We start from the raw sequence: 23,393 nt of genomic DNA on the forward strand, positions 1-23,393 counted from the left end.
TTCAAAAAAATTTCTGGTTTGCCAAGCATGATTTTCCTTCAAGGAAACCATGCTGCCTTGGGCTTACCTTTTCTGCTCTTCCAGGTATTCTGTAATCCCATCTTTGACAATCAATTCTAGCTTCCCAACCACTGTCAGGCAAATAAATCTATAATTTCCTCTCTACTGCCTCACTCCCTTCACCAAATGGAAGGCTACTGGAACCATGCCAGACTACATTGATTCCTGGAAGATTATTATCAATCTGTCTCCCATTACAATTTCTCCAGCATCATAGCAGCCGCTATCCTCAAAGACCCCTCACCACCCAGGCCATGCCCTCTTCACTCTGCTATCATCGGGAAAAAGGTACAGAAGCCTAAATTCGAGCACAAGGACAGCTTCTTCCCCCGCCATCAAATTCCTGAATAATCAATGAAATAAAGACATTGTCTTACTTTTCATCCACTATTATTTTCATTTTTTTTAATAGTAATGTTGTAAGATGATTCATATGTACGTTTGCTCTATGATGTGGCCACAAAACACCAAATTTCTTGACGTTTTCACGGCAATAAATTCAGATTCTGCCGCTTACTGTTTTCCTGCACTGCCTTGTTCCACTCCATCCACATTAGCAATCAAGATAATACAAAGAATTAAACAAAGCTATGGCATAGTTTTCACCTCAACTACAATTGACATAAATGGAATGTTTTTTCCTTCTATTGTAGCACATTTTCCAGTTCCATGGATACCTGACTGGAGCAATTATCATTTGCCCTGAAAGTGAAAAACCATTTCTCATCCGTCACCACACAGAGAAGTCAACCTTCTGAAACTTTGGTGGTTATACAAAGTAGGATCAAGGACACAAGGTAGGGGATTAATGATTGGAAAGAAGCTAGCTAAGTGAAGTAACTCAAAGGTTTGAGAGCAATAAACAAATCCATTTGTCCAATGCAATACCAATGGTGTTAATTATTTAGTAAAGTTACCCACACGAATTTACACAATTACAATTCTACGCCTTCCCCCAATTACACCCCATAAGCTTTTTCTGGGAAAAGTTAAAATTCTCAAAAGAGTGAAACATTTTTAAATGATTTTATTGAATATGCAAATCTATTTCTTCAACGGTTCAGCAGATCCCACCCAGTTTAACACCTTGAAAGTATTAAATGACAAAAGATTGGATTTATGAAAGTTTGAGGAATTACAAAAAAGGGTTTGTGATCAATGATATTTAGGAGACCCATCTTACAGAGATCCATGTCATTAAGGGAGAAATTAGGGTCTATTTCTCCTCACACAAAGTAAATGACTCAACCCAATGATTCTGGACTAACTGAAAATCCAAAATTGAAATCCCAAGCCCTGCTGAGTTATGTGCAACAATTTGGAATGAGATCAATGCCTGAGAGAACAGTGATCATTGCAGGAGAGGTACACATCAAATACATTAAAAATTTTAATTAAAATAGTACATAGATGCAACATCAACAATGATCATTGTTTAGACCAGTGGTTTTCATGCAACCCACTAACCTTACATCTCCAGAACCCAAAAATGCGTCATCTGATCTGCGCATTGGAAGATGGTGATCCTCAAGATCCAACTCCCAAGGGTCACAACCCTCACTTTTAAAGTCCTTTTAGGTTTATATTTGATCCTTTTTGCACAAGTGTCGAGTGGTGCAAATAATCTCAACTTGACCAGCAAGATTAGTGCACAATTTTTAAAAATACTTGCACAATATTTCCCAACAACTCCGCTTGTTATTGTCCCTGGAATTAGTTACTGGAAGTTAGTGACAAAAAGTGCCCAAAATGTTCAAACTGGATTAAATTTAAAAAGATTGACTGAAGAACAACAACCAGATGACTCTGGAATCTGGTTTTGAATTCTGCTCAATTTAATGTGCATTGTCCTTGACTTTCGAAGTGCATTGCAAAGCAGTCCCAGCTTCTAATATAAAAGGACTGGACACAAAAGCAACCACACACTCTTGTGTCGAGTCCATAGACCCCAGTGAGTCGGGGTGTGGAGCAATTGGTGACAACAGCATCTGACCTCCAGATCACCTTACACTTTCACCTTTCATCCTGCACATGGCGAGGTCCAAGATAAGCAGATGTAAATAGAGGGCAGTAATTTTCCTTTGATTGTAGACCATCACGTCACATGATTGAAGCCCACCTTTATTTTTCAATTCAACACCATCAGTATCAGTAACATCAGTAAATGCTGATCTTTTGTCGTTTCCTCAGAAATCTCTCGTAGCAGCTGTGATGCAGCAAGAACTAGAAGTTAGAAAAATGCAATACACAAATTCCAGTCGTGACAAGAAAACAATTTGCACCTTAATTAGCTGAAAGCAAAATGCTATTTTATTGTCAACGTAAATGTGCAAATAAGGCACCAAAATGCTAACCTATAGTTAGACTTAGCACCACATAACTAACATGCTGTACCAATTATAAATTTCTAGCGTAACAATGATTCAAAGTATTTCCTATTATACAAACATAGGTAAAATACCGGTACTTGTTATTTACATCATTTACAGGTGAACATTTTAAAATATTCAGTAAAAAGTATAAAATAATAAAAAATATAGCAGATTCATCATACTTCAGAAGATAGTGCTCTCAAAATAAAAGCATAAACAATGCTTCCTCTTGGTCCATTAATCACCAGTTTAGAGCAATCTACCATCTTTGAGATGCAATTAACTTTTAGAAAAAAATTCACTTCTGAAAAACTGAAGCAACAGTTCTGAGGTAGTTCAAGTCTTTCTTTGGTATAACAAATTTGAGTAGCATAGTTCATGTTGATGGCATCTATGTATTAACTCTGTGGGGCTGAAAAGTTGGAGTCCTACATTTATCAGCAATATGTTCATAAGTACTGATGTGTTTCCCTGTGACAGAAACTGAAGGACTTTCTGACTCTGCTTGAACATCTGAATCACTGTCCACTGAGCCTTGAGGATTATGATGAAGAGTTGAAGACCGCGATGCAACTGGCTGAATATAATCGGAATAATGATCTTGGTGGTTTCTCCACAAGGGTTTTCCGAATGTCCCTGGCAATAAAGAATTGCAGACATTAAAGAGAACATTAGAAAGAAGCACAAGATTATACTTTTTTCTACTGTAAGAATTTCAAACTACCATTCTGCATAATGCAGTTTAACTTTACAGAATTCTGGATATCAGATGTGCTTTCAGTAAAAAAAAATAACCAAACTCTATTTTTGCAATAGATGAAGGTGAGCAAGACTCGAGATAGAAACAGAATATAGTGATTGTGTACTCTCCACAAATTAAAAACAGGATAGAAATTTGTGAGGATTCAAATTTAAGATTACATTTTATAGGCTTGCTTTGAAAATTGTTTATATGTTAAAACAAACTTTACAGCTTAAGTATTATTTGACAAGTGGAATACTCAAAGGGATGTCCCTGAACAATAAAATGAATCTTAAAAATAATGTAACTGTTCAATTTTGTGATAGTGTACCTTTTCTATATGTAGATGAGTCACTACTTCCATGTTGGTTTTCAAAAGAGTAACTTATGGAGTGACTTTAGAGCTATTAACAAGTTAACAACCCAAACTTTTAATGTGCAGCAAAAGATGGAACCACAAGATATATGAAGGGATAAATTTAAATATATATGTATATAGTTAAGTAGAAAGGTTCAGTAAATGTTAACATAAACAAAAGTACAATCAGGAAGATTTGCTGAACCACGAAAGTCAATGCTATTTGAGCATTCCTCAAATTAACACTAAAATTTACACAAATCTGCTCCATTTCCAACACCATCTCTTCCCACAGGAAAGAAACAGCTAACAAGAAACCTGCACAAACAGAATTGTGATGAGATTCCATTATAAAGCATCATATAGTTCAATTTAAGGTGTCGGTGTTTAATTGAGGAATTCCTATCACAATTCTCGAAAGTACATTTGAAATGTGCTTAAGCTCTCCTGATGTCTGATCATTTGAGTAACCAGCCTTCAAAGGCTACAGCTTGTGATGTTTTTAGTGAATCAGTTATGGACATAACATTAGGGACAATCTCTTCAGGCTTTGAAAGGAAATTTTAACAAACTACCCAGACTTCATTGTTATGCATGCAATTTCGAACACAAAAGACAACACTGTTCAAAAATTTGTGGGGGAGAAAAAAGCTACCTCAACTATCAAAGCAACTGAAGGTATTCAAAAATGAGCTAGAAGCTCAATTATATTATGGTCTGGAATAGAACATTCTACTTGACAAAACTGAAGACTAGAAAAGGAGCACATGTTTGATAGAATTTTCCAAATTGTTCAAATAACTTGTGAACCATTAACAATGATATCACTAAATTTGGGGAAAGAAAAAAAATCTACCTACCACCATACACATTGTGACCTGCTGTTAATTTTTCTGGATTGCCATTTGAAACTGGTATGTCAATTTTGTGTAGCGTTTGAACAGAATTGAAGAAGTTTGAATTTGGGAGCTGAATCACTTTCTTGGAAGTTGCTTGGTCAAAAAGTTCTTCTGCAGGCACTTGAGCGAACTGAGAGAACCCATTCTTCTTTGAATACATGTTAGAATTATTGTAGCCATCTGCACGAGCTGCCACCTGGTCAGTTCCTTCGTCTGTTTTGAATGAGCAAATATTACAGTCAAATGCTGATTCTGTAATGGTCAACAAACCAATGGAATCCAAACATGTTCAATGGCAAGCAATTGGGGGCTTGCCATTGAAAGATTGATTTAAATTTATGGAACAATAGCCAAAAATAGTAGCACTGGCAATATATGAATGGAGAAAGAACGCAGACAGTAGAATTCTCAATAATTTTCAGATATTTGATCGCAGGTTGAGCCATCATGCAAACCAATCGCACCCGACTGACTCAGTCTATACCTCTGTGTCTCCGGAGAAGATTCATTCTGCTCCAGTCACTCACTCACTCTCTTCCCCTCCTTCACTGGGCAGAAAATAAATCATCCCGAAAACACTAATCTCCAGATTAAAGTAAGATTTCTTTCCTGCTGTTACTGGACTCTTAAATGGACCTCTCACTCCTCAAGTATGAACTGACTTACCCAGAAAGAGCTATGCCTTTCACAGAATCTCAAAAGTACCAGAAATGCTGGAGAAACTCAGTGGGTCACAGAGAAGTTAAAAGGCAGTCAATGTTTCGGGCGTAAGCCCCACTCCCGCATTAGACCCCAGTGTCTGCAGATTTTCTTCCTTACCCCCAATTGTTTATTGTGTGACAATAAACAAATTCAAAACATCAGATATTTATGCAGTGTGGAACAAAGGAGATTAGCTAAGAATAATCATGTCCAGAGAGAATAGTCACAGACAAAGGCCTTAGAAGATGAGTGGAGAAGAGGATGAGATATACAATTCTATAGAGGTAGAGATATGTGGCCCTTGTGATAGTACCATGATAGTCATTTGGAATTTGTATTGTCAGGGCAAACAGGCTCTTCCTGTTCACAATATTCATGCCAACCAGTAAAATACTTCTGTACTATTTGATCCACAGCTTGGCCATTCAAATGCTCATACAAAGAAATGTTGCGAATATGTACTTCCATCATCTTCCCAAACAGTGCCTTCCCCACTGCAACCTCACAGGAGAAAAATATCCACTCTATTCCAATACCCTCTGCTTTAAGGGACCTCCTCCTTGTGGGGTTCAATGTGACAAATTTGCAAAATCTGGTTCAGACTTTAGTTGCCCAGAGGGATGGAATTGACAGAAATCAAGAGAATGACTTGAGGGGAGGACCAAAGTTTCTGCTTATCCAGTATTAGTAATGGACAAGCAGTTCAAGAATTGGATGGGTTAACCAAGGCTGACAGTTCACTCAAGAAAAATTGCACTGCTCTTTTGGGTGACGTTGTCACAGTATAACATATGGATGTGAAACGGAAGCATCTCAGCAAGATGCCATTAGAGGATTTTCTGGCACTACCAGGGTAGACAAAAATAGACAGTTTAAGTGGTGCTCTGTCCAGTTGGACAACAAGGTCAAGTTGTAGAGGGATCATGTAACAAAGGGTAAAGGTTATGATAAAGCAGTTTATCGGTCATCACCATCATACAGGATGCTAACATGTTATTTACCAAATAATGTTTTATCCTAAGTAAGCATCAGAAATCTTTTCAAAGGCATTGAAATGTCTCGTTCTGGAAGAGGTGGGTAAGGAGTTAGGCCTTGAAGCCAAAAAAAAAAGCCTGATCAAGATGTTGGTGTCTGGTCAGCCACCATTAATATTTTTCACCTGAGACAAAGGGGTGAAGTATTTGCAGGTAAAGAAGAGGGGAAAAAATTTCCTAAACCAACAAATCTTTTCAGATCTTACAAGGTATGCCATTCTACCATTTCAATTATTTGGGTTTAGTTATGTCTTAGCAAATACCCTTTGATGAAAACAATACTGTGGGAAGTGTGTAAACGACTTTGGGAAATAACTATTGAATTCTGCAACTACTTCTATAACTGCCAAAATCTTACTGGAAACAGTCAAATTTCCATGTAATACAATACAAATTCACATAACAAATTCAAAATGAACTGTTTTCAAATTCCTCCGCTGAAATTGTTTGAACAAGTCTAAGAGCATGGATTCACCATCAACACGTGGTGCACCTGGACTATACCTGCTGAACCTACCATGTCAGTTACAACCAAGATGCAGAGTGCGTATAACCTACCATTTAATGCAACTCTATAATACTATTGTACGCTGGATGGGTCACGTCTCCAGAATGGAGGACCATCGCCTTCCCAAGATCGTGTTATATGGCGAGCTCTCCACTGGCCACCGTGACAGAGGTGCACCAAAGAAAAGGTACAAGGACTGCCTAAAGAAATCTCTTGGTGCCTGCCCCATTGACCACCGCCAGTGGGCTGATCACACCTCAAACCGTGTATCTTGGCGCCTCACAGTTTGGCAGGCAGCAACCTCCTTTGAAGAAGACCGCAGAGACCACCTCACTGACAAAAAACCCAACCCCAACCCACCAATTTTCCCTTGCAACCGCGTCTGCCTGTCCCGCATCGGACTTGTCAGCCACAAACGAGCCTGCAGCTGACGTGGACATTTACCCCCTCCATAAATCTTCGTTCGCGAAGCCAAGCCAAAGAGAGATAATACTATTGTAGAACCTCAGCAAACAAAAAAACAATCAAAATAAGTTGCTCTTACCTTGTTGGCTGATTCTATCCAGTGTTTCAATATCATACACAATTCCTCCAACATACATTGATGCATGCTCAGAACTGTGAAAAACTAGTGGATCAGATATGCCTTCTACATCTGTGTCACTTCCATTGTCAATGTGACAAAGATCTTGAGGAAGAGAAAAATACACTTTTTAATTAAACTGGCCCAGACAAATACATTTCAATTGCTAAAACTCCTTTTCTTTCTCAGTACATCATAAACCTAAAGAATTTGCACTGATATTGTATTCAAATTATTAGGTGTCTTTTATTCATGTAGTTAAAGTTAACCACTGATAGCACAAGGATTTATTGCTCATCCTAATTTGACCTTCAGAAGATGGCATACCAATGTTGAATTGAAGATATCCTTACAATTGTGATGGGAAGAAAATTCCAGGATTTAGTACCACAGCACAAGGCACAGCTTGGAGGAATATGCCAATGTCCCCATGTGCTTCAAGTCCTTGCATTTCTTGCTGATAGACATCACAGGTTTAGAAGTGCTGTTAGAATAGCATGTTGCAGATACTGCAGTAATGGGCATAGGTGACGAATGGGCAACCAGTTAAGTGGGCTGCTTTGTCCTTGTTGGTTCCCAAGTTGGAGATAATTCCATCATATTACAAATAAAGGTTCAAGAATGCCAGTGCTACTATTTTTGGCTATTGTTCCATAAATTTAAATCAATCTTTCAATGGCAAGCCCCCAATTGCTTGCCATTGAACATGTTAGGAGTTAGGTCACCTGAAACTCTGGCCAGTTTTTTGTTTCCCCACAATAATTGAGAATTTGGTCAATGACATCCCACCCCTTCCCCAAAGGGATGTTGATGGCAAGATAATATCACTGAATGTCTATTTCTACATTCTGATAAATTTCTACAGATGTGTGGTAGACACAGATGTACGAGGACATCAATACTACTGAGCATAAAGCCCTGCCAAAGTTAGTGGTCACAGCCCAGGATATCACAGGCAAAACCCTCCCCACCAAGAACATCGACAGGGAACACAACTATCGGAGCAGCAGCATCAATCATCAAGGATCCACATCAAGCTTAAGCTCCGTTCTTGCTGCTACCATCTGAAAAGCAGTTTCTGTGCCACAAGACTCACATCACCAGGTACAGGGACAACTGCTACCCTTCCCCCATCAGACTCCTTGACAATAAATTCAGTGACTTATTTGAGGACTTTTGCACTTATTCTTCCTCTCTATATTGCTCAGTTTGCTTATATGTGTACTATAATGTTTACTGTATTATTTTTGTACTACCAACAAGTATAAATTCTGCCTCACCTGCAGAAGAATCTCAGGGTTGTATGTGATGTCATGTATGTACACTGACAATTTGAAATCTAAAATATCAAGCTTAAGTGGTTAGATTCTTTTGTTGGAGATGGTTACTGCCAGGCATTTCTGTGGTACTAATGAGCACCTGCTGTCTTCAGTTATACAGCACAGCACAGGCCCTTATGCCTAACTTGCCCATGCCAACCAAGTTCTGGCATCCTATTTGCCTACTGGGTGGTGAATAGAATTGAACAGGATTCAATCACCATGTCTGACCCCACTGCAAAACAGCTGAAGATGGATGAACCCTGCAGACCCTTCAAGAGTTGTTCCTTCAGCAGCTCCTGGACAGAGGAGATTATCTTACACCAACAAGTAACATTACTTGAAGTATGAATACAACCATTGGAGTGTTTTCCCCTTGATAATGATTCCAACCTTACAGAGCTCCTTGGCAGCACTTAACCAAGTGTTTCAATCATTCTTGCTTTACCAGCTCTTCACTCCGTCTGGGCCAATTCTGCAGAGAGGTCTGGGGCCAAGGGATGCAGGAAACCAACCAAATGGACATCAAGGCCATTGCTATGATGGGCAATACCAACTTTGATCAGCAAGCTGACGAAAGTAAACTAATTATCAGATTGGATTTATTTTTAGTGGGACATGCAAGGGCAATTTTCCATATGGACAGTTAGAGGCTTGTGTTGTAAATGTACTGAACAAATATATCTAGTAGTACTTAATACTGTGGCTGGGATTTTGTCTCGAGGGCTCAAAGCTTTCAGTGTAGCCAGTGTCCCCCGCAGTTTCTTGCTACCACAGGGGAGTGAATCAAAGTAATCAGACTGCCTTCTATGATGTGAGGATTTCAGGGAGCAGAGATAGAATTTTGACTGACTATAATTGCAAATGCTTCACAATCATCTTCACTTTCGTGCTAGGTATTGTTATTGGAGTTCTGTTGACGAAATATGGCAAGGCTGCTGAATTTCATTTGACTCATTGCTCAACTGTCTATTGCCTTAACAGTACTTTTTGTCTGCTTTTTGCACACATGTGAAATGCCCTATGAGCTCATATTACTAGTCTACCTTCTGCATGCTTATTGATACCAACAGTAGAATGAGGACTATATCCAGACATACATTTCTGCTGCATCTCAGATGCCCAGTGGTGAGCTGCCAGATCTCTCCCAATTAATGTGGGACTAGACAAGTAGTGGGATAGAGGTCCAAGGTTCAAGAGTGAGACAGTTTGCTCACTATGAAGGCAGCACTTCATCCATACATCAACCCCTATCAATTTGACCATGGGCAAATGTACCCAGTACAGCAAGATTAATGATGCAGTTGTTTAACCTGAGAAAACTGATGAGAAGATGGAGGGACTCGGCACATCAGGCAGCATCCATGGAGAGAAATGAAGTCAACATCCAGGTCAGGAACTTCGATGCAGGTTTAAACAGGTTGCTCTGCCGTTAGTTCACTCCTAACTGTCACAGAAGTTACTTGGGAGCCAGGACTCCACATCACCCAAGTGACCTGGCCATTAAGCCACTTGGTGGTAGACATTCATACTACTTTGAAGTAATCGCTCCGCATTGCTCAACGTATAGTGCAATTCATCAAATGAGCAGGCAGCCTAAATGGTAAGTAGAAAGCGTTTTCCTTCATGTTTAACTTGGAAGCTGCGAGAAATCATGAGATCTCGACTCTACATTAAAGACTTCCAGGGCTACTCCCTCTTGCTGGTGTCCCTTCAGTTGAGTGGGTTCTGCCAAGGAGAGCAAGTCATACCCAGAGATTGTGATCGAAGAATGTGACACATTGTCTGCAAGTTATGATTTGCAAGGATATTGCTCAATTTGGTTATGGAAGAGCTCTCCCACGTTAGGCACCAGCCTATACATACTTAGAAGAAGGATGCTGCAAAGTTGATTGTTTGGTGCCAAAGTTGTGCATTTGTTTCAATTACTCCTTGTAGACACAAGATCATTTTTAATCCATCACACTGCCAAATAATTCCTTTTGAGTGGGTTTGCAAATTATTAAGAATATAAACAGAATACAATTTTGACTTAATGGTTTGGTTGGCAACCAGACTGGTATGCTTACAAGTTAAAGAATCAGAAAGTGTGCATGGTTTTTCTTGCAACTGAGGGAATTTTTAGGAGGACAAATTATTTTTGCCAAGCTCACCATCACTTCCTCTGTGTTGAAGTAAATATCCATTCATAGAACCAGTCATCAGCTGATGGTGACTTCCAGCTTCTGACCGTCCATACCCTTCCTGATTATCTGACAACGTTCCCTGGGACGACAAGTAGCTTGGGATATCTGCAGGCAAGTTTGTCTCATCTGCCAACCAACAATACAATAGTTTCAACATTTGTACAATTGTTTTGAAACAATTAAAATCGTATATTAAAAAACCATCTCAAACACGAGTTCTTATTAGTTCCTCTAAAGACATAAATATGCCAGTTGTTGAATAAAGTAATGGAAGTAGTGCTTGAGGTTACCTCTTTTTTTAAACACCCAATTCTAATACATATCTGCTTTTTAATCATACACAAATTTCTGGGTTTTTTTTTTATACACTAACTAAACAATTAACATGGAAAAGCATTTTCATCAGTAGGATTGGCATATGATACAATTAAGCATACAATCTATTAACATTTAAAAGTTCAGTGCACAACTGGTTAACATTCCAGTACCAAGCAGTGGAGAGCAAAGTACTAGCACCAGTCTTAGTTTAATCAAACTGAATGAAGAGAATGATATGGGCAAAATAATTGCCTTCAGTGCACTGATCTTAATCACTCATGTGGTGGTGGTGAGCAAGCATTTTGGCGGGTGAAGAAGTATCTGTGGAGGCAAAGGGGTGGCTGTCTTTTCTAGTTGTGGGACACCCCCTCCCCCCCACCATTTCTTGCAAATTTACTTTACAAGAAATTAACTGTGCTTTAAAGAGACGATCCTACATAAAGATGGATTGGATGACAACATCTAAAGTTGGGAATGATGCAGAAAATTTTGCCTTTATTTTTAAAATGTTGTAGTGAGTCATAAAAATGGGAATACAGGTGCAAGTGATGAATTAATTACCCCGGGATCAGTTTTATATATCATGAGTACATGGGAGACTAGGCTAACAAAAATCATACAAAATATTCATAGGAAAAAATTACCAGTTCCCTTGATGGTACACCAATTTAATCCAGCAAAGAGGTAAACTGCACGTGTCAAAACCTTAGTGAGATCACTGTTCCATGTCGACTTTAATGATTTCAGTAAGAATAATAACTAAGTCCCTGGATACTTAAGCAAGGGATGGGGGGAGGGAAAGAAACCGATCAGTCAGGATTCACTTTCCCAAATGTTAACGAGGGGCCGCATCAAATATTCATGTGCCTATACGAAATTAAGACAACTAAATTCGACTGTAATACTTCTTGCAGTTAAGCAACATGACAATAGTTAAACATCAGGGTCCAGTAACAAGTGACAACCACTTTGCCTTTTATGTTTGTGTAATTGTACCCAACAGAGCCAGGCGGAGAGGTGCAAGATGAAAAGGCAGAAAAACAGCAACGTTTTCATTTGAAATTGGATATATTGCATTATTCTTATTTCTAACGCTCACTTAAACCAAGGGTAAAAGAATGGAGTTGATTTTTTTTAAATGTCTCAAGTTCACACCTGTGTTTGTCACGCTGCAGTCCTCACTCCTCCTCCTCGTATGGTAAATAATAACAACCCAAACCAGAGAAGTGCCAACCACACAGCAGACCACCGCTATGATCACAATTCCAATGGTAGACCACCCATCCTCTTCAAATGGTGCAGCACTTTGCGTCGAATCGCAGTTCGGTGTAGGAATGACATTCAGACGAATGTGTCCCCGCTCAGTCCCAAGGGTATTCGACATTTCACAGGTATACTTCCCAGCATCATCCACATTGCTGTCGACAATAATAAGCAACTGGTTTCCAGCAGCAAAGAAGTGCCTTTCAGTTACCAACAAAGGATTATCATCTTTGGTCCAGTTCAGTTTTGGAGGAGGACTCCCAGCTGCAATGCACTGTAGAACTGCAGTTTCACCTTTTGCCACAGTTTTATCAACAAGAGGGCGTACAAATGAAGGAGTTTCTGGATTCAAAGAAATTAATATTTATATCTGGACGCATCATTTCATTTTTAATATTAAAAACTAAAAATGCACTGCAAAAAAAATTTTTTTTTTTTTTTTAAATTTGACCAGCTCAATAATTAAAAATACAAATTTAAATTTAGACAGAGCACAGTAACGTGCTGGACTGGCCTACAAGGCCCCCCCTCACACCAAATAAACCAATTGACCAACCTATGAACCCCATACATTCTTTTTAAAAAAGGTGGGAGGAAACGGGAGCACAGAGAAGAAAGAAGCCACAGACGGAAGGAGAACGTACAAGTTCCTTACAGACTGCGGCAGATTCGAACACAGGTCTCAGGCGCTCTAAAAAGCGTTGCACTAATGCTACACTGAATATTTGCTGCTGCTTAAAATGAGGGGGGGGGAATGATCTTTAAAATTTTTGTTCCACTCAGATAAATGGCAATGTGATATTTGGACTCACCTAATACAGTTAGTGTTGCATTGACCGAAACAGCTCCAGCACTATTTTGAGCTGTGCAACTATAAATTCCAACATCTTCGATTTTCACATCGACAATAAAAAATACATCGTCTTCTGGCATCACATGCATCCTTCGCTCTCGTGCAGCTGGGAAGTCAGTGCCGCCATCCTTCTGCCAGGCTATCTGTGGGGTAGGATGCCCAATAGCAGCACACTCCAAACGGGCCATAGCTCCTGCTCTAACAGTGAGGTCAGTTGGTGACTTTGTAAATGATGGTAACACTGCAAAACAATTAAAACCAAACACTGAATAGAGTGCCTGATTGCCCAGCTTAATTCTATACATAATCATTTACTTCTCAACAACAAAGTCTAATGAATGAGCTTGAAAACACATGTAATGGCAGGTAATGACATTTTAAAAAGGGAGCTAGTGACATTCTCAGCATTGTGGTAAAGGCATTTATTCTGAATGTTCAACTTGAATTATTGGTGTTCATTCTTTTATTATCTTTAACACATCTATGCATTTATTCTAGTCATCTCTCACATCTTTAAAAATACATCCAAGTGTCTATTCCAGCCAGCTCATCAGTTATCCCTTCTAAAGAGATCGAGTTCATCCTTTACCACTGTACATGCCCCTTCAAATGTCATCCCTGATTTAAAACCTTCTGCAAATCAAAATGCAAAAATTGACTTAGAGCTCAATACATACTATTCACAGTCAGCTTGGCTTTGTTCGAGTAGGATGAACCAAAGTGGTTGGAAATCACACATTGGTATTTTCCTTCACTACTGAAGTTTACATGTCGAAGACACAAGATGGTAGTATACTCCATTACTTCACCACCTTCAGATCGAAGGTGTGCATAGTTTTCAATCTCAGCATCATGAAGCACTTCATTATCTTTCTTCCAGGCAAATGTCATAGGGGAGTCACTACTACTGGCCGCTGAGCAGATGAAGGTTACATTTGAATCCTTTACAGCTGCTTGTGTTTCAGGCTGTTCAATTATCTCCGGTTTGGGAAAGTCATCTGTGGGAATTTTTTTTTAAGTTCAGCAGAAATAATACTTGTACAGGAGAAATAACATTATAACCATATAACCATTTACGGAGTAGAAACAGGCCATGTTGACAGAAAACTTTTGTTTTTGAAAACTTCAGATTAACAAAAAAAGTATTATATCTGGAAAAGAGGAGTTAATTCATAGAATAATGCCAGTTATATCCCATGAAAGTCATCAATAAATGGTTTCCATGTTTCTTCAAATTTAGTCGTTTTATCATACGAGTCGATGAAGCCATATCAGTATTGCATCTAGCACAAGTAGAGCTCGTATTAGGAAAGATGCAAGCTAGTTTATCTTTAAACATACAAACTCAATGATCTATTTTAAACTGTATTAAAGAATGACATGCACAAAGTGAAGTATGAAATAGTCTAGTAATTCTTCCTGATGTTTCAGGAAACAATGTTAATTGAAGATCATATATTAAAATTAAAATAATTCTTGCTGTTTTTGTTATCTGTAGGTGTGGACCGGAGCTATGTTTTAAATTATTGAACAGATCTTTGGGACAGGCCACTCAGGTTCTTTTTAAGATTACCATAAATATGCATGTACAATGCGTTTTGAGGGGGGAAAGGGAGAAAAATTTTACCCCTGTGTATAATACAAACCCCTCACTCGCCCAATTCACCCAGCCGTCTCCCCCCCTCGCCCGCCCGATTCGCACTGCCACCTCTCTCCCCCTCGCCCGCCCGATTCGCGCTGCCGTCTCTCCCCCTCGCCCGCCCGATTCGCGCTGCTGTCTCTCTCCCCCCTCGCCCGCCTGATTCGCGCTGCCATCTCTCTCCCCCCTCGCCCGCCCGATTCGCGCTGCCGTCTCTCTCCCCCCTCGCCCACCCGATTCGGGCTACCGTCTCTCTCCCCCCTCCATGCCCTGCCGTCAATATGCGTGTATAATGCAACCCCCTACTTTGAGCTCGAATTTTGGTACAAAATTTTTTGCATTGTACATGCATATTTATGGTAGTTGATTTTTAAATACATATTATTTCTTTATCTCAGTTTTCTTTGTTAGGAGAATTATGTCACATTTCATTCTTGGAATTTATATACTTGTACTATGTAGACTTGTACATCCCATTTTAATTTTGTTATTTCTATTCTCCTTAATCTGAAGTACTCGAGATGGCAGAGGTCGACAGCATCGAGTCCACGCTGCTGAAGATCCAGCTGCGCTGGATGGGTCACGTCTCCAGAATGGAGGACCATCGCCTTCCCAAGATCGTGTTCTATGGCGAGCTCTCCACTGGCCACCGTGACAGAGGTGCACCAAAGAAAAGGTACAAGGACTGCCTAAAGAAATCTCTTGGTGCCTGCCACATTGACCACCGCCAGTGGGCTGATAACGCCTCAAACCGTGCATCTTGGCGCCTCACAGTTTGGCGGGCAGCAACCTCCTTTGAAGAAGACCGCAGAGCCCACCTCACTGACAAAAGGCAAAGGAGGAAAAACCCAACACCCAACCCCAACCAACCAATTTTCCCCTGCAACCGCTGCAATCGTGTCTGCCTGTCCCGCATCGGACTTGTCAGCCACAAACGAGCCTGCAGCTGACGTGGACTTTTTACCCCCTCCATAAATCTTCGTCCGCGAAGCCAAGCCAAAGAAAAAAATGCTGTATATATTATGAAATGTTAACAAGAAGTTTGAAAAAAGAAAAACGATCAAAACAAAATTATTCAGAAGACACAAGAAACTACCAATGCTGGAATCTGGAACAATCTGCTGGAGGAGCTCAGCGGGCCAGGCAGCATCAGTGGGAGAAAAAGAATGGTTGAAGTTTCAGGCCAGAACCCTTCCTCACAAGGATTGTTCATATGGATCATGCATTTATCACTTTGCTCTCATGGTTTAAGATTTAATCTGCGGTCTTTAAACAAAACAACTCACCACAGACAAAATCTTCTGGTTTAGTAGCAAATATACTTTTTCCTTTCAGCCACTGGGGATGAGCACAACTTGCATTAATGAAAGGTTGAAATCCATGATCGATTGCCCACTGGTGCAGCCATTTCAGCTGACAATCACAAAGCAGGCTTGAAGTGTTCAAGTATCTGAGGAACAAGTCATCATTATCCAATTGGAATAAAAACCAAAAGAAAATATTGTCTGCATCTAAACTGCGCAACCACAACTTTAAATGTTAAGTTAAACGACAAAAGACTACAAGGTGACTTCCATTTCATGTTAAATAATGTCTGCAATCATCTCACTCACAATTCATGAAGTTTCTTCATCTGAGAAAAGGTGTTGCTCTGGACAGACATAATTGCATTATTGCTCAGATCACTGAAAAATAAAATAAAAACAGATTCACCAATTAAAAGTATCATCCCCATTAACTTTAAAATATCTGCATTTGTAAATTTTTCGTCAATGTTAATTCAATTGCCTTTATAATTTTGCCCAATTCAGAAATGTCCTGGTCAATAGTTCTTCATTGCCAAAAAACCCTGAACAATCAAGTTTCTTGTGTAATAATCAAAACTTAAATCAAGCAATGGGTATTTATGATTTCATCTCTTTTCAATCGACCCAATGATAAAAATCACAACTTGTTTTTTAATTAATCAGAAAACAAGATTATAGCAGATCTTGCATTTCAAGTCCTTATCTCCAAACCATTAAATGGGCAAAAATAGATTGATAATGATAATGAGTTTATTGGCATATACAATGTACAATTTACATAATGCACTGAAATAGTGACTTACTGCATCTGAAAAGGATCTTTCTATTGAGAAATTCTATTTTTATTGATTCATATTCAACTCATGACCCAGAGGCCTCCTATGAAGAGGATTCTAATGTTTACAAGCATCCAGACAAGTGAATTTCATCATATCAGCCCTAAACAGCCTATCTATGCCTTGAAACTAAGCATCCCACAAAAAAGAAATTGTTACAGGTCCAGAGGACCCCAAAACCCAGCAGCAATTGAAATTCACCAAGACAAATGGTTAAACAAAAGTTAATTTAAATTTTCTTTAAACATAAAAACAGGATCAAACTTTAACTTACTATTAACTTTCTTTCTTCTTCTTCTTTGGCTTGGCTTCGCGAACAAAGATTTATGGAGGGGTAATGTCCACGTCAGCTGCAGGCTCGTTTGTGGCTGACAAGTCCGATGCGGGACAGGCAGACACGGTTGCAGCGGTTGCAAGGGAAAATTGGTTGGTTGGGGTTGGGTGTTGGGTTTTTCCTCCTTTGTCTTTTGTCAGTGCGGTCTTCCTCAAAGGAGGTTGCTGTGAGGCGCCAAGATGCACAGTTTGAGACGATATCAGACACTGGCGGTGGTCAATGGGGCAGGCACCAAGAGATTTCTTTAGGCAGTCCTTGTACCTCTTCTTTGGTGCACCTCTGTCTCGGTGGCCAGTGGAGAGCTCGCCATATAACACGATCTTGGGAAGGCGATGGTCCTTCATTCTGGAGACATGACCTACTCAGCGCAGTTTGATCTTCAGCAGCGTGGATTCAATGCTGTCCGCCTCTGCCATCTCGAGTACTTCGATGTTGGAGATGAAGTCGCTCCAATGAATGTTGAGGATGGAGCGGAGATATTAACTTAACCCCCTTCTAATTCCAAGCGCATGTGTAATTCAGAAAAGTTCTTTGATTCACAGTCCAATTTCACTTCTCACTCCTCCAAGTTCACCAGTATCAGGCAATTCTTATACTGTGCACGGAATTTAACATTTATGAATTTTCACTAAGCCCTGGTGTTTAAAAGTAATTGGTTACCACTCAGGAAGATTCTTGTTGGGCTCGGAGAGAGATTTGTTGCTCGTTAGACACACAAAAACTGATTCCCTCCGATCAGCCACTTCAGTGTCTTTCCGAAGCTTGGAAAACCCTGATGATAACCTCTCTTTTGCAGGTCACCACAAAATTCCTTTTTGTTTGCCTTATTTCAGGTGAAGCACTCTAGCCAGCCATTTCCTTTGGTATGGACCACAAAGGTTGTTTCAACAGGCTAAACTCAGAACTCTCAGCCAGTCTTCAAAATGTGGTTTTAAACCAGCTGCCAGCTTGCCATGCTGCAGAAACCAGTTTTCTCTCTGCGCTTGCAAAACCACATGATCTTAGAATAGCAAACTGCATTCAGACAGATTGCAGCGCTAGACCCAATCTTCTGAGTCCGTTCAACTGTTGTTTTCAAAAACAATAATCCATTTGATGAGCTCTCTGAACCCTTCTCCATTAACAATGGCGTGAAGCAAGGCTGTGTTCTCGCACCAACCCTCTTTTCAATCTTCTTCAGCATGATGCTGAACCAAGCCATGAAAGACCCCAACAATGAAGACGCTGTTTACATCCGGTACCGCACGGATGGCAGTCTCTTCAATCTGAGGCGCCTGCAAGCTCACACCAAGACACAAGAGAAACTTGTCCGTGAACTACTCTTTGCAGACGATGCCGCTTTAGTTGCCCATTCAGAGCCAGCTCTTCACCGCTTGACGTCCTGCTTTGCGGAAACTGCCAAAATGTTTGGCCTGGAAGTCAGCCTGAAGAAAACTGAGGTCCTCCATCAGCCAGCTCCCCACCATGATTACCAGCCCCCCCACATCTCCATCGGGCACACAAAACTCAAAACGGTCAACCAGTTTACCTATCTCGGCTGCACCATTTCATCAGATGCAAGGATCGACAATAAGATAGACAACAGACTCGCCAAGGCAAATAGCGCCTTTGGAAGACTACACAAAAGAGTCTGGAAAAACAACCAACTGAAAAACCTCACAAAGATAAGCGTATACAGAGCCGTTTTCATACCCACACTCCTGTTCGGCTCCGAATCATGGGTCCTCTACCGGCACCACCTACGGCTCCTAGAACGCTTCCACCAGCGTTGTCTCCGCTCCATCCTCAACATCCATTGGAGCGCTTACATCCCTAACGTCGAAGTACTCGAGATGGCAGAGGTCGACAGCATCGAGTCCACGCTGCTGAAGATCCAGCTGCGCTGGATGGGTCACGTCTCCAGAATGGAGGACCATCGCCTTCCCAAGATCGTGTTATATGGCGAGCTCTCCACTGGCCACCGTGACAGAGGTGCACCAAAGAAAAGGTACAAGGACTGCCTAAAGAAATCTCTTGGTGCCTGCCACATTGACCACCGCCAATGGGCTGATAACGCCTCAAACCGTGCATCTTGGCGCCTCACAGTTTGGCGGGCAGCAACCTCCTTTGAAGAAGACCGCAGAGCCCACCTCACTGACAAAAGGCAAAGGAGGAAAAACCCAACACCCAACCCCAACCAACCAATTTTCCCCTGCAACCGCTGCAATCGTGTCTGCCTGTCCCGCATCGGACTTGTCAGCCACAAACGAGCCTGCAGCTGACGTGGACTTTTTACCCCCTCCATAAATCTTCGTCCGTGAAGCCAAGCCAAAGAATCCATTTATACCTGCCTTTGAAGTTTCTCGAGCTCAGGTTCTTCTGTTTGCAGATCCTTGTGAAAACCTTCAGAAAAGCAGTTTCCATTGTCTTTACAAAGGAACTGGGGCCAGAGCTCTTTCATTTTAAATGAAATCCGTTTTGTGAAGTGTTTGTGTGCGACCTCTACTACTCCCACAATCTATCTCCTTCAAAAACATATCTATATACAATATAAAATGATATAATCCATCACAGAATCATTCCTAGACTTGCATATTAAGGCCACTTCGCAAATTTAAATTTTTGACTAAAGCCCAGAATTCTCCAGGTCTTCAGAGGGCAATCTTCCATCCCCCATATTCCGGGAATCTATTTTGCCAATCTACAATGCAGTAACTGGAACTCTAGAAAGTAGTCCCAAAGACATGCTTGCCATGCAGTGCTAGAATTCCAGAATACTTACAGATGTTCAAGTGCATCCAGACCAGAAAATGCTTTTCTTGTGATTGATCGAATTCTGTTTCCTTGTAGTCCCCTGGTGAATAAGCATTTAACATAGAAATCAAAATATGCATATTTGAACATGAGGAATAAACAGCAGTATTCTTTCTTCACCATACATCTCCCTCTATATTCCAACATACTCCTTTCAACAAGAGGGTGAACCCTTTTTAAAATAATCACTAAAGCATTATTATATTAAGTCAATTTTGAAGCCAAGTTAACTAACGCCTAGGATTTAATCAAGCAACCGAACTTTATTGCTGGTTTTATTTTCTCTGCAAAAAGTCATATTTGGAAACCTTGGCATGATTTTTATTATTCCAGTATGATCTTGACCATGAACTTGGTTTTCAAAATCATTTGAAACCCTATTAGGCTGTCCTGCTCTAAGTGTACCTTCAAGCATTCTTCCCTATCCCACAAAGGTATTGAATTCTCATTTTCCACATCAAAAGTCTTAAAGTCTGAAAAATCTTCAATATTCTGAAGTCACTTCTGATCCAACTATATATACAAATGCACAAAATACCACAACATAGAACATCTGAATATTTAGACGGGGCAAAAACTAAGATCACTTACAATTTCCTGAGTTTGCTTAATTCAGAGAAAGCCCCATTCATATCTTCAATAGTCCATGAAATTTCATTATTTTTCAGGTCTCTGACGAGCATTTGGGAGGGGTAATGAGGAAGAGGTGGAGAAGAGGAAGAGAGAATAGGTAAGCATTCTCTAACATACTAATTTTTAATTTTCATACCAATGAACTTTGACCAAAAAAGATGTTGAAATTTACTCATTTCAACAAAATGTATAATTTTACATTACTAAATATGGCACAAAAATTGATACCAGATTTCCAAAAGTCTGATCAAGCTTAATCTGCAATTCCAATAACAAATAATCAAGGCCAATATTCACAATAATTGCCTTTTAAACAAAAAAATATTTTGTTGCCCGGAAGACTTTTTAAAAAGTCCTTATGATCCAAATCTGGCAGTTAACTGTTGGACTTTGGCCATTTTTAACCTTTCATAATATATACTCCAAATTGGGTCCATGGGTAAACTATAGTATGAACACTAGCACGAACTGGCTGGTTGGATACAAAACCAGTCCCAGAAAACAGGGACACTGAGTCGATAGTTAGTAGTCCAGAACACAGAGTCCCAAGGGTTAATATCCAGAATTCAAAAAACAGCTCGACTACTGTTATTAACTCCTATAAAATCTACCAATGACTGTTAGGACTGGCTATGTAAAACTTGCAATTACTTCTAGGTCAGTTCCAGCTACATAGGCCTTACAAATGCTTTATATTCCATGAATTTCAACCCCTTATCCATTACATGGTTTCAAGCTTTCAAACTGCACCAAGCTTTCACTTAGCTACAGGTAATATTATTCACAAGTCTATCATATCAATTATTTGGGTTTCCATAGATTAGTTATAATACATCAGACTCGTTAAAATCAGCTACAGAAATGAACCTTGTACATAATACTGGTGCCCTGCACAATAGGTCTAACCTGGGTACTGGATCTTTCCCCACTACAGGAACATAACAGTTGAAAGGAATTATTTTGCATTCTGGAAGGCTGCCAATAAGCATTTCACATAAATGCTGCCTGGGCTGCTCAACTGGGTAAATGATACCAGAAGATGATAATATGGCACTGAAACGCTGTTGTAACAATGCTTTAACATGCTTCTGGATCCTCAAGCACATCAGACCAGTACATGGAGGGACCCGATTCACTTGCACGTAGATGCAGGGCTTGCACGCACAAAAGATTCACCAGCAAAGGACAACACACACACACACAATGTTGACAAAGATGCCACTAACTTTCATCCTGCATGAAAATAACCCCAAAGAAAATGCATAAATTGTCCAACTAGCAAAAGCTACTCAAAGCACATCATTAAAGCCATGAAAACTTACAGATTGTGTAAACTGGATAGTCCTCCAAAGGCACCGTCAGCTATATAACTCACTTGGTTATTTCCTATATACAACTGACCAAGGAGGCTCAGACCAACAAAGCTGGAATCCTCTAGTCGCGTTAGCTCATTAAATGAGACATCTCTGTCAATTAGAAATTAAGTTTAGCATTTCATACAGAAAGCAAAATAGCTACTGAAAAATTTATACCCAGCATATTTAAGTAATTTTAATTTCTATTTTTCTCAGTCCATTAAGTCCATCTGGGGACCAGTTCCATTCCAAATCCTAGGAATGAACATCCCTGCTCTGGTTCAAAAGGACTCATTCAGCATATCAGAACAGTTGCATTTCACTGTAGCCGGGTTCGAGCATGGGCAAGGTCACAATCAATTAATACTTAATGAACAAGAATAAGGCGAGGACAATGTCAGGACTCCAGGTGTGGGTGTTTCACACTTGTGGGGAGACTTTCCTCCTTGCTGACCAATCTTCAAATAACCTTCATGTTCTTATCATCCACTGTCACACAAAGCAACATCAAATTGCAGAATTTCTTCAAGACCCAACCGTATCTGATTGACGAAATTGATTGGTTTTGTATTGTAATAGAAGTAGACTAGAGCCAAACTTTTGCTTCAAGTCTATTGCTGGCATGTGTTCTGCACTGCCACTTGAGAGACCTGCAAGTTTAATTTGTTCCTACTCAGTCAAACTTTTATTTTCTGGACTAATTTAGATCTATTCATCTTTATTATTACACAATTGAATCAGTTTTATATAGAAAAGTCACAAACTTGTAGACCCAGTTTTACCAATGCCTGGAATCCAAATTAAAATGCATATATTAAGGTGACAGTTCAATTCCAGGAACAGTGGGAAAATTATGCAATTAGTGAAGTGGGTGATAGGAAGGGAAGATGAACCAATGTTTTTTTCGACTTGAAGTATCACAGAGATCATTGCACCATTTAAAGCAAGTAATAAATATCATCATTTTCATGAATAGACACAGAGACAACTACAAAAGAATGTATTGTTTGGTAATAGTTACCACACTCGAATCTTGTCTGATTTGAAAAATCTTAAAAGTCAATGAGTGAGGCATCCCTCCCGTCACGTCAACCCAGAGGTCTGGGCTAAATGGCTAAGCGTATTATTCATAGTGGTTCTGGTGAATGGAAGCATCAAGTAGAATGTTTTGTTGGCAACTAGTCACATCATGCCTACAAAAGTCTGCAAGCATTCTATGGATTTTCCTCTTCTGTTCTGAAAAGCTCCAAAAAATCTTAACACATTTTGAAACAAATGTCAATCAACAAGAGCATTTGT

The 23,393-nt window shown here is 39.9% G+C and overlaps 1 protein-coding gene across 2 annotated transcripts in view; it reads right to left on the minus strand.

The window, feature by feature from the left end:
* Window positions 1-2,347: 2,347 nt before the first annotated feature.
* lrig3 (leucine-rich repeats and immunoglobulin-like domains 3) overlaps window positions 2,348-23,393 on the minus strand; it is a 53,968-nt gene continuing 32,922 nt past the window's right edge. Inside the window, exons 8-19 of one of the 2 annotated variants that reach the window (XM_069904160.1) lie at window positions 22,062-22,205; window positions 20,698-20,778; window positions 20,075-20,146; window positions 16,450-16,521; window positions 16,123-16,286; window positions 13,875-14,195; window positions 13,157-13,438; window positions 12,237-12,686; window positions 10,731-10,889; window positions 7,220-7,363; window positions 4,393-4,644; window positions 2,348-3,068 (exon numbers count right to left, since the gene is read on the minus strand). In XM_069904160.1, the coding sequence (XP_069760261.1) occupies window positions 2,824-3,068; window positions 4,393-4,644; window positions 7,220-7,363; window positions 10,731-10,889; window positions 12,237-12,686; window positions 13,157-13,438; window positions 13,875-14,195; window positions 16,123-16,286; window positions 16,450-16,521; window positions 20,075-20,146; window positions 20,698-20,778; window positions 22,062-22,205 (2,386 nt within the window). In that variant the 3' untranslated portion in view covers window positions 2,348-2,823. The remainder of the gene's footprint in view (window positions 3,069-4,392; window positions 4,645-7,219; window positions 7,364-10,730; window positions 10,890-12,236; window positions 12,687-13,156; window positions 13,439-13,874; window positions 14,196-16,122; window positions 16,287-16,449; window positions 16,522-20,074; window positions 20,147-20,697; window positions 20,779-22,061; window positions 22,206-23,393) is intronic. The other variant, XM_069904162.1, reaches the window with a different exon arrangement.

The sequence above is a fragment of the Narcine bancroftii genome, chromosome 11, assembly GCF_036971445.1.
Source record: "Narcine bancroftii isolate sNarBan1 chromosome 11, sNarBan1.hap1, whole genome shotgun sequence".
NCBI classification, from domain to species: domain Eukaryota; kingdom Metazoa; phylum Chordata; class Chondrichthyes; order Torpediniformes; family Narcinidae; genus Narcine; species Narcine bancroftii.